The sequence below is a fragment of the Candoia aspera genome, chromosome 3 (genome assembly GCF_035149785.1).
Source record: "Candoia aspera isolate rCanAsp1 chromosome 3, rCanAsp1.hap2, whole genome shotgun sequence".
Classification (NCBI taxonomy): Eukaryota; Metazoa; Chordata; class Lepidosauria; order Squamata; family Boidae; genus Candoia; species Candoia aspera.
Genome location: NC_086155.1, coordinates 197,839,013 through 197,857,026, shown reverse-complemented (window position 1 = coordinate 197,857,026; position 18,014 = coordinate 197,839,013). Strand labels below are relative to the sequence as shown.

Here is an 18,014-nt window from a genome sequence, read left to right as displayed (position 1 = left end):
TGGGGACACAGAATAATAAGGTCTGCTCTTGTGCAAGGTACAGGTAGTCCTAGACTTACAACCACAATTGGGACTGGAACTTCCATTGCTAAGTGAGACGGTTGTTAAGTGAGTCATGCCCAATTTTACAACCTTTATTGCTGCAGTCATTAAGCAAATCACAGAGTTGTTAAGTGAATCTAGCTTCCCTACTGACTTTGCTTGTCAGAAGCCCGCTGGGAAGGTTGCAAATGGCGATCATGTGATCCCAGGTCACTGCAACTGCCGTAAATACATGCCAGTTGCCAAGCACCCAAAGTTTGATTACGTGACCGCAGAGACGCTGCGATGGTTGTAAGCATGAGGACCGGTCGCAAGTCACTTTTTTCAGCATCAGTGTAATTTTGAATTATCATTAAACAAATGGTTGTAAGTTGAGGACCACCTGTAACAGAAAGCACTTTGGGTAAAACAGATCTACCAAACTCCATTAACTAGGTTTGAGCAGCAGGCACAAATGGTCAAAGTGAAATGTAAGCAGCCAAAAATGTAAAGTTCTGCATCTGGGTAGAAAAAAGGTAAGGTGCAAGTAGAGGATGAGACCTGCTTTGCAATAGTATAGGGTGAAAGAGATCTGAATGTCCTTGTTGGCCACAAGTTGAACATGAACTAGCAGCGTGATGCAGCTGCTACTATGTCAAATACTCTTTTGGGGTACACTGAATCCAGATCATGAGATGTAATTGTTCTACTCTACTATGCTCTGGTCCAATTCCATTTGTGTCCAGTTCTAGGCACTACCACAGTTCAAAAATGGCAGTGAAAAACTGAAGCAAGTTTAGAGGATCTCTACCAAGTGGGTGAGGGGCCTGGGAACAAAACCCTATGAACAACAGTCAAAAAATCTTACTAAACCTTGGCTGTATACATCCATCAGAATATTGTAAAATAAATAAAAACAAGTAAACCCGAGTGCCCTCCAGCTATGCAGACTTCACACCCACAAAAACAGAAATTGTCATTCAATGTTGAATTACAGCCACCTCCTGGAATAACCAAGATATTTTTGCTTCTGCTCCAGACAGAAAAGGGAGAAGATAAATGGCCTTAGTGCCTCCCTCCCACCAACCTTTCTGAACTTTCATCTGGCAATGTCTTTCCCAAAACTGAGCTATTGGTACAAGGAGAAGCCACCTAGCGTGCAAAGATGGCATTCTTCCTGCATCTAAATCCCACTGAACACTCTGGAGATGGCATCACACCGTTTGCAGCTAATTGCTTTCCCCCAACAGTTGCAACCGCACCCATAGAAAGCAGTTTAGCTCCTGGAAAGGGCATATTGCTTCCCTGAGCCTGGATACAGGAAAGGGTGGTGAGACAAGGAATCAGTATGAATTCTGTGCATGCTGCTTGTACAGCGAAAACTCAAACCTGTTTTTGTTTACTGGGATTGTAAGAGCAACTAGAACTTGAAAGAACAAGGATCTTATGAAGACCTTAGACTTCAGACTGCAGGAGAGAAGGGGACAGTCCATCCCCAAGACTCACAGAGGTGCAACATGGCCCACTGCAAAACAGAAGTTTTGTTCATTGAGCTCAAGCTGAAAGAAAATCAGCTGAAGAACCTAAAAGGATGTCCATGTTGGATCACACAATGGAAGAGCAGGGCCAAAGCCTGTGTGTCAGGATCCCAAGCTTTGAAAAGCGACCAAGGAGAATAGATCCCAAAACTGCACTCACTGTGATTTTCCACAAGATCAAGGGCCACGTTCGTAGCTATATCCATGCCGGTGTCTATGTAGGAGTGGCAGGTTCTCAGAGATGACAGACACATGTCCACACCACTGAAGGAAACCAATGGACGTCCAGACATTCTGATCAAGCTCCCTAAAAAACAAACAATGATTACCTCTACAATGTTGGGTTATTCTATGATGTCCCTGTGACCCCTCGATCTTTTTCGTATGGTTGAAACGAAAAGCAGTAAAAATGGTATCAACCAAAAAATAAAATAATACAATTTCCCCAGTCTGAAAAAGAATGAACCAGCTTGTCCACCTCAGCCTTCTCTGAAGGAACATGAGGCTGCAATCAATGTCTACCTTTAGGACAAGACTTTTCTAAGATCAACTCAAGTCACAAAAATTCAGTGTCCTCCTACTGAATGTAAGTTTGCATGTTCGCCTGGCGTTGAAGGGGCAACATACACATGTGACATTTCTCCACATGGGGTTGGATCATGTACAATATATGCACTTTATTAGACACGTACAGTTCCTTAATATACTAGCTGTGTATAGCAGGCATTTAGGGCAAATCACATTGGCTTTAAGTCAACCACCCATTGACATATTCTCTCAACACCCAGTGGAGACCTTTCAAACTTCTGCGATTATTTCATATTGATCTGGAGATTTGTTTCATTTTAAGTGGGTGGTGTACTGGTTTTTAATAAGCATGGAATATTTTTCTCCTCTTAAACTGCAGGTGCTCTGAAAACCTTTTCATTGACTAGCAGAATAATAAAAGAGGAAATAAATAAAAATAATGAACACAATATTTTGCAAAGAATGGGACAAGGGAATTTAAACCAATTAAAGGATATTTGGTGAACCGTTTTAAAAACAGGCAAAATCAAACTGAATTTTAAATTAGGCTTTCTCTGCTGCTTCCAAGAGGCTATTTTTCAAGGAGTGTAAGGTTCTTTAGAACATTTGTAAGCGAGAGCTATGGTTCAGTAGCAGAATGGATGTAAAATGTCATAGCTTCAAATCCCCATATCTCCAAATACAGCTCTGGAGATTTGTTTTAAGAATACAAAACAAGATAAAGCAAACATTGTGTACAAACCAGGCCACTTGCACCTTCATCACTAAACCATGCTTAAAGTAAGCCATATAGCTTATTCAACCAGCTAGGGTTAATTTGATATCTGAATCAGTACTGTATCTGCCAAAGTTTTATTTTGCATTAAATAATTGCAGGAATAAAGCTGTGTGTATCCTTAAATTCACTTATGGGCCTGCTGATATAATACCAACCCTAAGGATTGAATGACAGGTTAATTCAGAAGGATGGACTATTATTCCAGGCCTTCTGCTCAAGATATTGCAAATGGGATTATGACCCCCAACCGCAATGACGGGGTTTCATGAAACCTGCAATGTACATAAAATCCAGACAGAGCTTCAATTGTACAACTGCAGCCACTGCCATGTCTTTTTTAGGTCATACCCTGCAGACACCTCTAATTAGGTATGGCTCTACTTAACTGTTCTTTGCACCCTCTTTGAGCAAAATTCATTCCCCCTGTACTGGTGTGACAATTGCTTTTAAAACGCCCCTTGGCATCAATGGGTTTTTTTTTTGAAGGAGTATAAGTTCTATAAACAAAAAAACAGGAAGGAGGTTAAAGATGGTTTTCCCCCCCAAGGGATTTTCTGGAATAAATTTATACAAGGGTAAATTAAATATGGGACACTGTTTACAATGTATGTTTTATATGATACGGAGTTTAACTCTGATTGGGGAAGTTAAACTATGATAGGACCAACAACTTTTTGTATGTAACACATGCACCCCACCAATGAGCACCTAGCCAATTTTAGGAAGAAAAGCAGCTAATATGTGGATGAGAGACCACCAGGAAATTTGAGATCCTTATGCCGGGCCTGGAAGTTGGTAGAACATAACACAGGGGGGCAAAGGGCAACCCATTTCTGTACTGTTGCCAAGAAAACAATATGGATGTCTCCAGCAGTCAAGTCAGGATCAAAGGAGATTTTACTTTTTAACTGAGCTATACTTTCTCCCACTGAGGGGGAAATGGGTTGAAAGTTGTATGATTAGGCTTTCTCTTTTGTACAATGCCTACACTTCTTAGCAGGAAGCCATCTGCCAGGGGGTCAAAAAAGTCAAGATGGCAACTATGGCCAAAAGAATAAAGCTCCACCCCTTTGCAATGCATGTGGAAAGGAGCGGAGCTTTGACTGCCTGGTCATTGCTGCCATGTTGCCCCCCCCCAGTACCTCTGCTTTCTAGGGCATCAACATAATCAATATTAACAATGAAGTTTTCTCTTCTACTAGTAGCTTTCAAACCAAGAACACTTTTTAATGTTCTGCCAAATTTTCTAAAATATATTTATTACCTACTGAGAGCTGAGTCAGGCTGCATTTACTGTGTTTACCAAACTTTACCACCTCTGCAGAAAACAACAACTAAAAATATACACCTGATTTTGCTTGATGCATTACTGAGGTTAGTAATGTCTGAAACCTTTGTGCCAAAGTAGCAGTCACATTTTTAGCATCTCCACTTAACAAGGATATCCAACAATAACTTGGACAATTCTAGGTTTAGGATTTTATAGTTGTATTAGTGCCATTTTTAAAGTGATTTAAATATATAATAGCATATACTGGTGTTATTGCTCTCATATAGTTTTAACTGTTGCTAATTTTTACTTCTTAATTTTGATTGTGGTTCCATCATTGGCTTGTTTATGGAAAATATTGACATAACAGATGCCTCACTAAGCTATGTTTGTGAAATCTCAGGGCTTGGTGGTATAGCACACTAGTCAAACAGATGCCAGTACAATTTAGCAGGATGTGTGTATCCAGGCAATGACACTCTAAGCCCTGATCCAACCATTGCTTATTGAATAAGTCTCAGAAGGTGGCAGCATCTGACCGATCTTGCACACTAAGCAATACTTGGAAGGGAGACCACTAGGAAATCACTAGGCACCAGGCTAGAAACCAGGAGTCTGTGAGTTCTAGTCCCACCTTAGGCATGAAAGCCAGTTGGGTGACCTTGGGCCAGTCCCTCTCTCTCAGCCCAGCCCACCTCACAGGGTTGTTGTTGTTGGGAAGATAGGAGGAGGGAAGAGTATTAAGTACGTTCGCTGCTTTGAGTTATTTATAAAAATAATATAGGTGGCATTAAAAAAAATCTCTCTAGGCTAGACTGCGAATCAAGAAATATCTCAGAAGGAGGCAAGCCACTTCCACACTGTTCTTGAGAAGCTACATTATAGTATACATGAGATCACCCGGACTCGAGACCTTTTCTTTCTCACATGTTGAACGAAGTTCAATACTGAACCTGGGATTCACATCACGCTAAACCACAGATTTTGACTGGCAATCCTGCCACACCAGAACCAATTCAACCATTATGTTTTAGCACCAGATGTGAACCTACCCACGGCCCCCACCGTTATAACGCCAACGTATAGACTGCAGCACCTCAGACTGTGAGTTTCTGAAGAACAGCTGCGTGTCAAGGCATCGTATGAATGCAAGAAACGGGTTAATCCAGGAAGCGGGTCAAGCGCGGGGTGTGGATGCAATTATTTCACCAGCATATCTTGCAGCAGCCATTTCCCCCTTACCTGGGACTCCTTTCCTTGGAAAAAACTCGCTTTTCCTCCTATTTTGAACTCCTGGCCCAGATACTTGCCGAGAGAAGGCGGGATAAGTCGGAAGGGCGGCGAGGCTCCTCATACGCCGGCGCCTGTTCACATGACCGCGGAAACCCTCATGTGACAAGAGAGAAGGGGGAAGCTCACCCGGCCTTGCGCTGTCCTGATAGCCGCTGGCGGCCTCGCCTCGGTTTCTGGCCCGGTTTTTCTCTTTGCTGGCTGTTTTTCGGCTTGCACCCAACGTTGCACCCATTCTGACGAGCGGCGTGCACCCTGGGGGTCCTGACCCGCGGGTCTCCCTCTTGTCTGAAAAAGGGAGGAAAAGAGGAGGAAGGGCTCCATCCACAGAGTGCTGTGATCGCTAAGGGGCAAAGGTGGGACATAAATACCAGCTTACCCTTCCCTTCCTCGCAGCCGGACCCGAGGAGAGAAAGTAAATCCGGTATGGAAAACGCTCTCGTGCGAAAGGAACAATTACTAATGCATGGTCGAATATTGCCGATTATTATTTGCAAAGTAATGATACCGAAGCGCAGGTCAACGCCTCTTGAAAAATGTATTGATTGATTAAACTTATATAGCCGCCAATCTCACATAATGGGACTCTGGGTGGCGCACAGGATTTAAATAACCAATACAATTAAAAAGCAAAAGCGTCAAAATACGATTAAAAACAGTTTAAAAAGTATAAACAGAACCATTTTACTTTAACTGAATGTGAGTGCTTACAGTTCTGTTTTGCCTTCAGTAAAGAGCCTGATCAATATATTCGTTGTTAAATGCTGAGGGCAAAGTCGTTTGGGCAGGTGTTGACTGTTGTTATCTGTCAATCTGGCCTACCTTGCAAGAGTGCTGTGATCGCTAAGGGACAAAGGTGGGACATAAATACCAGCTTAAAAATTAAGTTTTAAAATGATGGTGGGGAAGCTGCATCTCTTCATTGGTGCCCTGCTGTGCATGTTTATACTGAAAATGGGGATTTTTTCCTCTCTTGTTGAAAACAGTTGCCGCCCACCCCCGGACACCCAATTTTTATAGGGAAGAGGTTTATAGGGAATGGTTTCAAATTCAAAATGATGTGGATGCTCTTAATTCTTAAAAAACTAAGCATATCACCAAAATGTTTCTAGCCTCCTACTCTGATTCTTTTTCATAAAGGCTGGATGCTTTTGTGAAGATAAAAGCCACACCAGAGAGTAATGGATTTTTTACATTTTTTCTGTAGCACTTGGTTTCTCAAAGGTATATTACCCCTGCCCATGAAGGTTCCATTTGGCTTCATCAATAATCTGATTCATATTGTATTCATTATTAATAATCTTATTAAGCAGACATTTTGTCCAACTGTGTCATAACATCCCCCGACACAGAAACGGAGTTGTTGTGTAGCCAGAGAAAAAGAAAAAGACCACAGAGGAACTGAATCCAGATAAATCTTCAAATCCTCTGTACTAACTGCTGTATCCTGGGGTCTGCATTTAGTTCCAAATACAGGTAGTCCTCACTTAACAACCATTTGTTTAGTGACAGTTCAGACTTACAACGGTGCTGAAAAAACAACTTGCAACTGATCCTCATACTGATGACCATAACAGCATCCCCAGAGTCACATGATCACGATATGGATGCTTGGCAGCAGGTTCGCGTTTATGACCGTCACAGTGTCCCATGATCATGTGATCGCCATTTTCAACCTTCCCGGCCAGCTTCTGGCAAGCAAAATCAATAGGGAACCACATGATTCACTTAACAACCACGTGGTTTGCTTAACACCTGTGGTGATTTGCTTAATGACCACTGCAAAAATGGTCATAAAATCGGGTTGGATTTGCTTAATGACTTCTCTTCACTTAACACCTGTGGTGATTCGCTTAAAGACCACTGCAAAAATGGTCATAAAATTGGGTCAGATTCATTTAATGACCGCTTTGCTTAGCAATCAAAATTCTGGTCCCAGTTGTGGTTGTTAAGTGAGAACTACCTGTAAGACTTTTAAATTATCTTCTGCAGTAAGAATATTGTTGCAAGACTCAACATTCAGTTTGAAAAAAAAAATTAAAAAATTGTAGCATGAAAAAACAACAGCAAAATGTACTTTCTGTGGTTCATGACCTTTTCAGGAATGTTAATGGAGGAATTGGCAACGGATGTTTCTTCAGATAATTTTGACAACGACTGTATAGACCTGCACTGAAAAATTACTGCTTTCTTCCTCTTCGCCATGGTGGACTTCCTAGCGGAAAATAATCTCTGTGGGCAAGCGATTCTCCGAATTGTCTCCTGTGGAAATGCTATCATTGCTGAATTGTTGAGGCTGTCTGAGTTTGTTCCAGCTGTATTCCGACTCAAAGACAAGGCCGATCAACAAAAATATGGAGATATCATATTTGATTTCAGCTACTTCAAAGTAAGACTTGTGCTGTACTGAAGCATTCTTTAAACTTGATTTAGTTCTGCCAAATTCTAATGTATGAAGTATTTGATCAGTGTTTCTCAACTTTGGCCATTTTCAGATGTGCGGACTTCAACTCCCAGAATTCCCTAGCAGCCATGCTGGCTGGGGAATTCTGGGAGTTGAAGTCCGCACATCTGAAAGTTGTCAAGGTTGAGAAACACTGCATTAGATTGATGCAATTCTGTCCAAAACATACTAACTCTGTTCCTGATTTTTTTCCCCATTTTAGGGGCCTGAAGTGTGCGAAGGCAGGCTAGAAGCCAAACCTGATCTTCAAGATTTAGATGATGAGTTTCGTGAAAACAACATAGAAATCTTGACGAGATTTTATTTGGCTTTCCAAAGTGTTCATAAATATATTGTTGATTTAAACAGGTAGGCCGTTGTTCACGCAACTGAAACAGCAGCAGCTGATTTGGAGCAGAGTATGTGTTGTTGCCAGGAAAATAGCTTGGGCTTGTGTGGGCCAAAAAAAAAATAAAGCAGAATAAGCTTCTGGAGAAGAATGGAAACCAATTTATAGACAGCATCTCACATTCCTTCCCCAGACCTAGGAAGAACCATAAAATGTGGAATAACATTAAATTATGATTTCTGAGATTTCAGATTTTCAAAAAAGGACAGAAACATGGTATAATTTCATACACACAACACTCAGCATTTGGAAATATGAATTCCCCCATATTCACCTTATTAACTTTGACCAAAATGTTTGACATAGAACATTTTAAACTTTGGGAAAGAAGATGGTGTGATCTCAGATTATTTGCCCAGGATTACCTGCCATGACATATCATCAGATTTGAGATGTAAACTAGATTAGGAAAAAAGTATAAGAATTTATGCAGAGGCCATTTCAGCTAGCAGAATTTCTTCAATGTTCCTGTTACATGTGGTTCAGACAGGCCTAATAAGCAGGTACTGAGGTAACGTGGCATTGAATTTTGATGCTGCTTAGTCTTTTTTAACTTGTATTAGACTTTAGTAAAGAGAAAGACACTCTCTATTTCAGAGAATGATTTAAATACTGTGTGATTAAAAGACACATCTCCCAAGGAAGTTTGATGGTGATCAACAATTCTTAACATGCCACATAACTAAAAACCTAATGACTTGGCTGAAATAAAATCCATTGAGATCTTTTGAATATACAGCCATAAATGACATTCTGATAAGAGCTTTTATAGCTTCTACTGCTTCCTTCTCTTCTACTGCATCAGCTTTTTATTCTTTTGCATGCAAAAGAACATGAAAAACAATTATGTCAAAGGGTACAGAAGTTTAATTAGATTAAAGCAGTGTATAAATTCGTAAATGAGATTTTGCCAACAACCACTCCTGCAAGATAATAATTTATATTTCACTTTTATTGTTTCTAGATACCTGGATGATCTCAGTGAAGGGATTTACATTCAGCAAACCCTGGAAACAGTGCTGCTGAATGAGGATGGGAAACAGCTATTGGTAAATTTACTCTAACCATTCAGCATTATAGGGTTAGCTTTGCCATGCGACCTCTACATTGCAGCAAAGCGATGCAGAAATTGCAATCTTTCACTGCCATTCAGTGATCACTTAGATTTTTGCAGTCCAAGTACAGAAACCATGGATGGGGGTAATTTGCTTGTAATCAAAAGCTGCCCTTTTAAAGAAAATGCATTTGCCTTCTGAAATATCTCAGAACCTAAGTTGCAATTAGAACAAATCCAGGACTAAAAGACTGCTTTGAAAGCAAGCAATGAAAGTCACAGTGTAAAAGCAGCTGCAGGGGGCAACCCATTCTGTCTGATCCACATCCACCTAGATTGCCTTTCCGTTTAGCATCCGTCAGCATTGGTACTGGTGGATGAGCTGATGGGCCAACACATTGGAGGGAACCAGGTTCTGCTGAATCCTGGCTGGAAAGGGGCTAAAACTGGTTTCCTGAGGAGGGAATTCAAAAACAGAGAAAGTCCCATTCCTCATATTCATTAAAAGTTAGAGACGTCCCCTGTCCTCCAAATTTTAAGATTCTGAAAAAAATGGGTCTACATAGTCAGCAACCCAGCCCCAAAGCCTCAGTGGGATCTTAAATCTCCTTTTTGTATCTTTCAGAGCCTTCTCTGACTATGATTGCTGAGAGATGACAGCAGTGTCTTCTAGAGTAGGAAGCAGAAGGAAACTACAGCAAAAACAGTTTAAAAATAGGGATATCCATATCAGGGGTTGGGGACTGGAGGCGTTGTATGGTGATTCCACTCCTCCCCTAGTGAGCATTTTTTGTTGGTGGTCATGGAGAAGGAAAAGTTGGTTGTGGGGTGAGGATGGTAAATGAAACCAAACCACATTCTCCAAGGATTCTTGGGTTCTGGGCCACTATCAACAGCCTGGCTTCTGAGAGGTTTCTTGGATAAGATTGTTCTGGCAAAATGTTCTGTGCACAAAAATAAATGCTGCTGTATTCTCATTCACCATTGGTAGGAACATTGTGGAGGGAACTGCTCATCATGCAGCAGTGTGCAATCTTTGGCACATCACACTCCCCACTGCTGTTGAAGACTATCTCCAGATTGGACTTGAACCTGCAGTGGATGCTTCTAGGCCAGTATGCTGGCTGGGGAATTCTGGGAGTTGAAGTCCACATATCTTAGAGTTGCCAAGATTGAGAAACACAGCTTTAGGCCATAATTGAGACAGGGGGCAGCTGAGGATTCAACTCTATGTTTGCCTTGCTGCAGCTTTCACACACTGTTCAGTTTCCCCGCCTCCTCATCTTTGCTAGTTGTGGCATCAGGGGCCAAGGGCCTGGCCTCCATAACGCACCAACACCCAGCAAGATGCACAGTGGAAAATGAGATTCTCTTTCTAGTGCCTCTGTTACTCCAGTGAAATTTGCTGGATCTGCCTGGCACTTTGAAATATCCACCTTCCCCAGCTTGGCACTCTTCAAATGTGTTGGACCCCTAAGTCCCATAAACCCAATATCTGAACTGTCTAAGCATTAGAGAATGGTAATTAAACACATCTGAAAAGCACTGTGATGGAGGAGGCTGTAATAAATGAGTTTGATGTAACAGGGAATCACAGCGCTTTACTTAAAATCTTTGCAGTTTTAACTGTGAACCTCTCTGCATCTTTCTTGTTTGCTGCAGTGTGAAGCTCTTTATTTGTATGGTGTCATGCTCCTTGTCATCGATCAAAAAATTGAAGGCGAGGTCCGAGAGAGAATGCTCGTTTCCTATTATCGATACAGGTATTCCACCTCTGACTCTGGATACGCTCAGTTGGCTATTTTTGGTTGATTATTTCATGCAAACACAGCCACTTTTTAGATTTTATCAATACAGATAGTCTTCACTTAATGACTACAATTGGGACCAGAATTTTGGTTGCTAAACGATGCAGTCATTAAGCAAATCTGACCTGATTTTACAACCTTTTTTGCGGTGGTTGTTAAGCGAATCACCTGGTCTTCAAGCAAATCACGTAGTTCCCCATTGTTTTTGCTTGCCAGAAGCCATGTAGGAATGTCAAAAATGGCGATCACATGACCGTGGAATGCTGCGATGGTTGTAAATGTGAACCAGTTGCCAAGCACCTGAATTGCGATCATGTGTTCGTGGGGACACTGCGGTGGTTTTGAGTGCAAGGACCAGCTGTAAGTCAGATTTTTTCAGTGCTGTCATAAGTCTGAACCTTTGCTAAACGAATGGTCATTAAGCGAGGACTACCTGTATACTTGTTTTAAGAACTGTTTGCAATACCTTTACATGAAAGTCTCCCTATAATTGGTGCCTGGCTAGGTTGCAGCATCGAGCCAATTTTTCTGGCCTTGGAAGATAAATCGAGGCTGGTCTGGTTAGTACTTCCATGGGAGACATTCAGAAAATACCAGGGCTCAAAGCTAGATGGAGAATTTGAAAAACCATTGAGGGACAAGGCAGCCAAACTGTTTTCATATTGTTACCAAGAAAACGACCGGGCTGTACCTATGGAATCAGAGGAATTGCAAGTTTATCTTTTTACTGTACTTTGATAAGATCTTCTTTTAGGGACATTTGTTTGTCGTGCCCCATGCAGTGCTGCTCGGTCTGCTGACTCCAACATGGATGATATATGTAAGCTGCTTCGGAGCACGGGGTATTCAAGCCAGCCTGGAGCAAAAAGGCCCGCAAACTATCCTGAGAGTTACTTCAGCCGGGTGCCCATCAACGAACCTTTCATCAGCATGGTGATTGGCCGCTTGAGGTCAGATGATATCTACAACCAGGTGAGTCAGGGTGGACAAGGCTGGGGAGGAAGTCGAAATGCGGCCACCTGGCTCATAATGTGCCCTTTCATTCTGTTCCCCTCTCAGGTTTCTGCATATCCATTGCCAGAGCATCGCAGCACGGCTCTGGCGACGCAGGCGGCCATGTTGTACGTGACGCTTTATTTCGACCCATCTATCCTTCACACCCAGCCAGGAAAAATGAGAGAAATAGTAGATAAATATTTTCCAGACAACTGGGTAAGTATACTATTACTGCTGCTATTACTAATTGATTTGTATCAACATCTGCTGCAAACTTCAGGGATGCTCAGATTATGACATGGGCAGGAAGATGTCATCACGCAAATGCCGCCGTTACATCCTGATGTCTGATTTCGGTGCACAAGTCATGCCGTTTGCACAATAATGTTTCTGTGTGCATGCCCTCATTTGCCGGCCCACTCCCAATGCCCTCCATATATTTTTGCTTCATCGTCCTTTCAGACCCTTGGTGTGAACGCAAGAAAACCAGGAAAAGCCAGCGAGGACAATTCCATTCTCTCCATTCCCCATTCAGAATACATGTCTAGAAATCTGCGAGTTTGCTGGGCCATTTAACCTTAACTAGTTTTGGGACTAGAATGTAGATATGAAGCAGTTCAGTTTTCCCACCATAGTTAGATCAGGCAGCATCGTTTCTCTACTGGTCTTAAAATGTTGTCTGCCAGAGAGCCACTGAGCCAGCTCCACAATCATGGCTGTCTCCATAACCATGGCTAACCATCTCCACAACCATGGCTAACCATATCCATAACCATGACTAGCCATCTCCACACCCAGCCATGGGATAGATACGTTTTGTGACGTGTTGATGGCCTCCTTCCCCCATATATGTCTAATGGGGTTATCGGGGCCTTGTTTTGGCTTCTGTTTGCAGGTTATTAGCATTTACATGGGAATATCAGTCAATCTGGCAGAAGCCTGGGAACCCTACAAAGCTGCAAAAACAGCTCTGAACTACACCTTGGATCTTTCCAATGTTAAGGAGCAGGTAAGCAAATGGTGGCTTTGCAGGATAGTTGAAGCTATGTGGGAATCTGATTTGACCCAGGGTTTTCGTTAAACTTACCAACCTGTGATCTTCTCACCAAACATAGAGCTTTTTAAGGGCTTCTGACCCAACTGACCAGAAAGGTCTTACTTGCTTGTTACCCTTGGCAGTCTGCATTTGCATATACAGGTGGGGAAAGGGAGGCACCCACTCGAGTGCAGAGTTTTGTCAGGATGGAGAACCCAGCAAATTTGAATGGTAAGTTGGGGGCATCTTCCCATCGCAGTAGGACTGTATCAGAAAGACTTTAGAATTAGAACAGACTCTTTTTTTTAACTTCTTGTTGGAAGGGAGGGGAAAGGCTTGTAAAGTGGGAGGCAAAGATGATGCTGGAAGGTCAAGAGACAGGCTGTAAGGCGGGGATGGATGGATGAATGGATGGATGGATGGAAGGAAGGAAGGAAGGAAGGTAGGTCAGTCTCAGCCAGCCTTTAAGGAAGAATAGTAGATGCCCAGATCCACCCTGTGGTTCACTGTGGCTGAAATTTAATGCAAGAAATTAGAGGAGATGTCAGGGTCCACTTCTGCACCCTTGGCAGGCTTATGAAACCCCCAAGTGACAATTTGTGCCCCTATGGCATATTCATGAGCAAGCTTCAGTCAAGTGTGCTTGTTTATAATTCACAAGAGGTAGATACTTCTCCTCTGAGTCCAGTTCAAGGCCTGGTGACATCATGGAAAACCTATTGTTTTCTCAGCAGCAGGATAAAAGGGGTTGGGCACTTTCTTCTAGGATACATTTCAACTCCCCAAGCAAATAAAATACTAAATCTGAATGATGTTAATCCTGTTGGAGAGTCCCTACCATGGCATTACATGGCAGAGCAGGAATAAAAGCAAAGAAATTAATCAGATTAAATCCTCCTGTTGTGTAGACAGAATCCTTCAAATCTCTGTATACGATCACCTACAACTATGAGATTTCCTGGTACTACAGGTAGTCCTCACTTTCTGACCACAATTGGGACTGGAATTTTGGTCGCCAAGCAATCCAGTCATTAAGTGAATCCAACCCAATTTTACAACCATTTTTGTGGTGATCGTTAAGCGAAACACTGTGGTCATTAAGCAAACCATGTGGTCGTTTAAGTGAATCACACAGTTCCCCATTGATTTTGCTTGCTGGAAACCGGCTGGGAAGGTTGAAAATGGTGATCACGTGACCATGGGACGCTGCAATGGTCATAAGTGCAAGGACCAGTTGCAAGTTGGGGTTTAGCACCATTGTAAGTCTGAACCATTGCTAAACGAATGGTGGTGAAGCGAGGACTACCTGTAATACTATCCTGTTTAAGTACTAACCAGGTCTGACCCTGTTTTACTTTTTGAGACCAGCCACAAAGAGACTGCTGATGAGAAAGGAAGCTTGCAAAGCAACTTCACCAGAGCTAATGTTGAATAGAGAAATAATGATTTGCTCCCAAATCCTTCCAGGGGACAATGATAGATTTCTTTATAAATTGGAGAGTAACTCATTCCATTGGGGTATCTTGAAAATCTGCATTTTTAAAACTTTGTAAAGTAAGGATTATTGTTTAAGTTGTTTAGGAACAACAGAAATGTCAACGCTTATGTTTGAAAACTTGAGAATTTTTAATAAAGTTTTGGTTAGCACCATTTATACCAGTGGCTCTTTGGGTATTGCAGACTACAACTGCCAGGTATGTTAGACATTTTAGCCAAGAATGAGGAATGCTGGGAGATGTAGTTTAGCCTTAGCTGGAGGGCCTCAGGTTCTGAAATTCCCATTTAAGCTCTTAGGGCTTAGCTGTTCCTCTGTTATGCCAGTGCTTTGATTTCTGCCTTTGAAGGCCAGCCGGGCTGCTGCTGTCACTGAGCGTGTTCGCACCCAAGTGCAACAATTTCTTAAGGAAGGTTGTTTAAGAGAAGAGATGGTGCTTGACAACATCCCCAGACTGCTGAACTGCTTAAGAGACTGCAACGTGGCAATCCGCTGGCTGATGCTTCATACTGCAGACTTGGGTAAGATTTGAGGAGAGGATATGATGGTTTGTTTTCCACAAGGATGGACAATCCATCTAGAGGAGGGACATTTGCAGGTCACATTTTATTTTTATGCCCTAGCAAAGGCAATCCCTTATCCTCTCAAAATCCCCAAGTGGGAAAAATTGGTCCAGCCAGCTTTTTTGAGGGAATACTATTGTTTTAAGTCTTCTGCAAGACTTAAGCCATCTTTTTTGCCCCTTGAATTTCCACAACCCTGCAAATCAAAGAAGGGACTGAAAGTTCAGCTCCATCCCAATCCTGCAGTTACAAATTGGGGTATTGGAGGGGTGCCTCATTTAGGCTACTTATCCTAGACTTCTAAAATATATTTACTGCAGCTTTCTTTGTAACTCAAGGTAGGTTATTAAATATAGCAAAATCCAGCATGCTTGGCTGATTCCAGAGTGATCCTACTTGAAGAAGGCCCGTGGAAATCTATGGGATTTAAATGACTCATCATCCATTTCATGCCTGAAATGTAACTAAATCTGAAACTATTTAAATAAAAACAGTCATGTGATAGAGAATTGTAAAAAGCAAGCAATGGAACAACGTAAAAGCAACTGTAATCAAAATACTGATATTAAAAGCCCAAATTAAAGTTAAATTACAAGGCAGCCTGCATTAATGAAAATAAACAACATAAAAATAGGATAAGACAGCAAACAGGATTCCTAAGTAATAAGTAAAAGAGATTTCAGAGATCTACAACTTTTCGGAAGTTGGTCTTCCAAAATAAAAATACATATTTTTTTTAATGAAATGACTGAAATCTTGCAAAGTTGCACACCATATTGACATTTTTGCCTGAAATCACACTAAATTACTTCCACACACTGATTTTTTTTTAAAAAAATTGTTGAATGTTGTGGTTTTTCAGGTGCCTTCTAACATTACTAGAAGGCACCTGCCAACCCCTGAAATACTGTGTGTTGCCCAGCTCCAGTGCCACTCCTTTCTGTGGCATGTGAAGTGAGACTCCCATTATATTCAGCTAAACACGCTGCAATCCGTCTCTGCATAATCAGGAACTGATTGTACCAAATTTAACATTGCCCAGATGACCCAAACATCATTCGGACTTTCCAGTTATATTTTTCAATCCTGTGTTATCTGAATAAGGCTGTAGACACATATCTTTATAAATCATTTCATAGAAGGAGGAGGAATCCTAGCAGAAACCACCATAATTGATGTGGTGAAAGCCAGATTGATCATTTACCCTGCAAATCCATTTGCAGAAATCCACTGGTTTCTTCCTTGATAGATCCTTGATGAGGTTATTGTTTCTTTCCTGACTGTTGATCTGGTGCTGTTTCCTGTTTTTCTGAGTGTTGATTGCTAGGAAGGATGTGTTGTGGGCTGCATGTTCCCTTTCTTGACCTTTGGTGATACCTTTTAAATGGTGTTTAGATGGGGATTATCTCTATGTATCTGTTGATGGCATGCAATGCCCTAATTAAAGAACTACCAAGGAGTAAGCCACAAGGTAGGGCAAGCTGCTATAACAGCGACCCCTCCTCTCCCTCACACTGATGAAGTCACCTAGCCTGGTAATGAAACGTCTGCAAAAAGACAACCAAGCTGAAACAACGCCAAGAACCCAACAGTTCAATTTTGAGCGACGTACATTCTCAGCTATTGGTATGCTGATGTCTGTAAGTCTGTTCTTGGTAATCTATGAAAGCTAATTCATGTGCAGTCTCCATATTCAGCATCAGTGTATCTTAGAATACCCAACAAGGGAAACCTGTGGTCTTCAGACCCCATTTTGAATTTTTCAAGGGAATGGAAACTGTTGCTCCTATTGCAAATGTGTTGCTGGTTTTAAGTTCATTCATAATAATGATTTAAAATAATTTGCTACCTCTATAAAAAAATGTGCCCTCTTCCCCCCCCTCCCCAGCTTATGATCCGAATAACAAGCGCCTCCGCCAGATAAAAGACCAAGTTCTAACCGACTCCAGATTCAATCCCAGGATTCTTTTCCAGCTCCTCCTGGACACAGCCCAGTTTGAATTCATTTTGAAAGAGGTAAAGAAAGGGTGGCCACTTCTTTTAGGTGGGGGGTTCTGTGGCAGAGTTCATAAGATACCGTGCGCCATCCCAAAATAGCAAGATTTGAAAACTCAGATGCTGGGAGATTTGGCTGTTTATTTTGAGTGTCAGTGCAGTCAGTCTACTGGGTCACAGAGATATCATTGCAAAAACTCAGAGCAAAAGCTCCATAGGTTGTTACCCTTAAGTGTATCATTAATAGCTTTGTGGTTTCAGCATTTGTCTTTTAATCTGAGAAATGTGTGCCTTTCCACCAGATGTTCAAGCAGATGCTGTCAGAAAAGCAAGCAAAATGGGAGAGCTACAAAACAGAAGGATCAGAAAGGATGGCTGAACTGGCAGATGTCTTTTCAGGGGTTAAGCCTCTAACCCGAGTGGAGAAGAACGGTAGGCTGGAACAGAAAAACAATCAGCCAACTTGTTAGAAACTCTTTTAGCTTGAAGAGGAAAGTTGTAGTAGGTTGCTTCGTATGACTGAGTTCACGCATTGCTCTAAGCCATGGCTTGCGTAATCATGGTTTGCTGAAAAAGCCACAGTTGGCTGGGATGGCACAATATACTGAACCATATGCCATATTTTACAAACCAGAAAGGCTGAGAATCTAAATGACATTTTAAGCTGAAACAGAATATAATACATCTTGGCTTAGTGCAAAGTAGGAACTTAACTATTAAATTGACCCATAGCGTCAATTAGAGCAACGAGGGCAGGATGCTAGTTTGTTTCCAGGGACTGTTGGAGGGT

At 41.8% G+C, this 18,014-nt stretch overlaps 2 protein-coding genes across 3 annotated transcripts in view; one reads left to right on the top strand and one right to left on the bottom strand.

Annotated features, from left to right (window-relative positions):
* NSMCE2 (NSE2 (MMS21) homolog, SMC5-SMC6 complex SUMO ligase) overlaps positions 1 to 5,462 on the bottom strand; it is a 224,569-nt gene extending 219,107 nt beyond the window's left edge. Inside the window, exons 1-2 of the mRNA XM_063299683.1 lie at positions 5,378 to 5,462; positions 1,720 to 1,866 (exon numbers count right to left, since the gene is read on the bottom strand). Of these exons, the coding sequence (XP_063155753.1) occupies positions 1,720 to 1,852 (133 nt within the window). The 5' untranslated portion in view covers positions 1,853 to 1,866; positions 5,378 to 5,462. The remainder of the gene's footprint in view (positions 1 to 1,719; positions 1,867 to 5,377) is intronic.
* A 325-nt stretch (positions 5,463 to 5,787) lies between these two features.
* Positions 5,788 to 18,014, top strand: part of WASHC5 (WASH complex subunit 5) — a 42,826-nt gene continuing 30,599 nt past the window's right edge. Inside the window, exons 1-11 of one of the 2 annotated variants that reach the window (XM_063299681.1) lie at positions 5,788 to 5,840; positions 7,528 to 7,814; positions 8,092 to 8,237; positions 9,242 to 9,326; positions 10,994 to 11,094; positions 11,922 to 12,111; positions 12,199 to 12,351; positions 13,031 to 13,144; positions 15,016 to 15,187; positions 17,118 to 17,245; positions 17,527 to 17,656. In XM_063299681.1, coding sequence (XP_063155751.1) covers positions 7,629 to 7,814; positions 8,092 to 8,237; positions 9,242 to 9,326; positions 10,994 to 11,094; positions 11,922 to 12,111; positions 12,199 to 12,351; positions 13,031 to 13,144; positions 15,016 to 15,187; positions 17,118 to 17,245; positions 17,527 to 17,656 — 1,405 coding nt within the window. In that variant the 5' untranslated portion in view covers positions 5,788 to 5,840; positions 7,528 to 7,628. Of the gene's footprint in view, positions 5,841 to 7,527; positions 7,815 to 8,091; positions 8,238 to 9,241; positions 9,327 to 10,094; positions 10,111 to 10,993; positions 11,095 to 11,921; positions 12,112 to 12,198; positions 12,352 to 13,030; positions 13,145 to 15,015; positions 15,188 to 17,117; positions 17,246 to 17,526; positions 17,657 to 18,014 lie in introns of those variants that run through there. The other variant, XM_063299682.1, reaches the window with a different exon arrangement.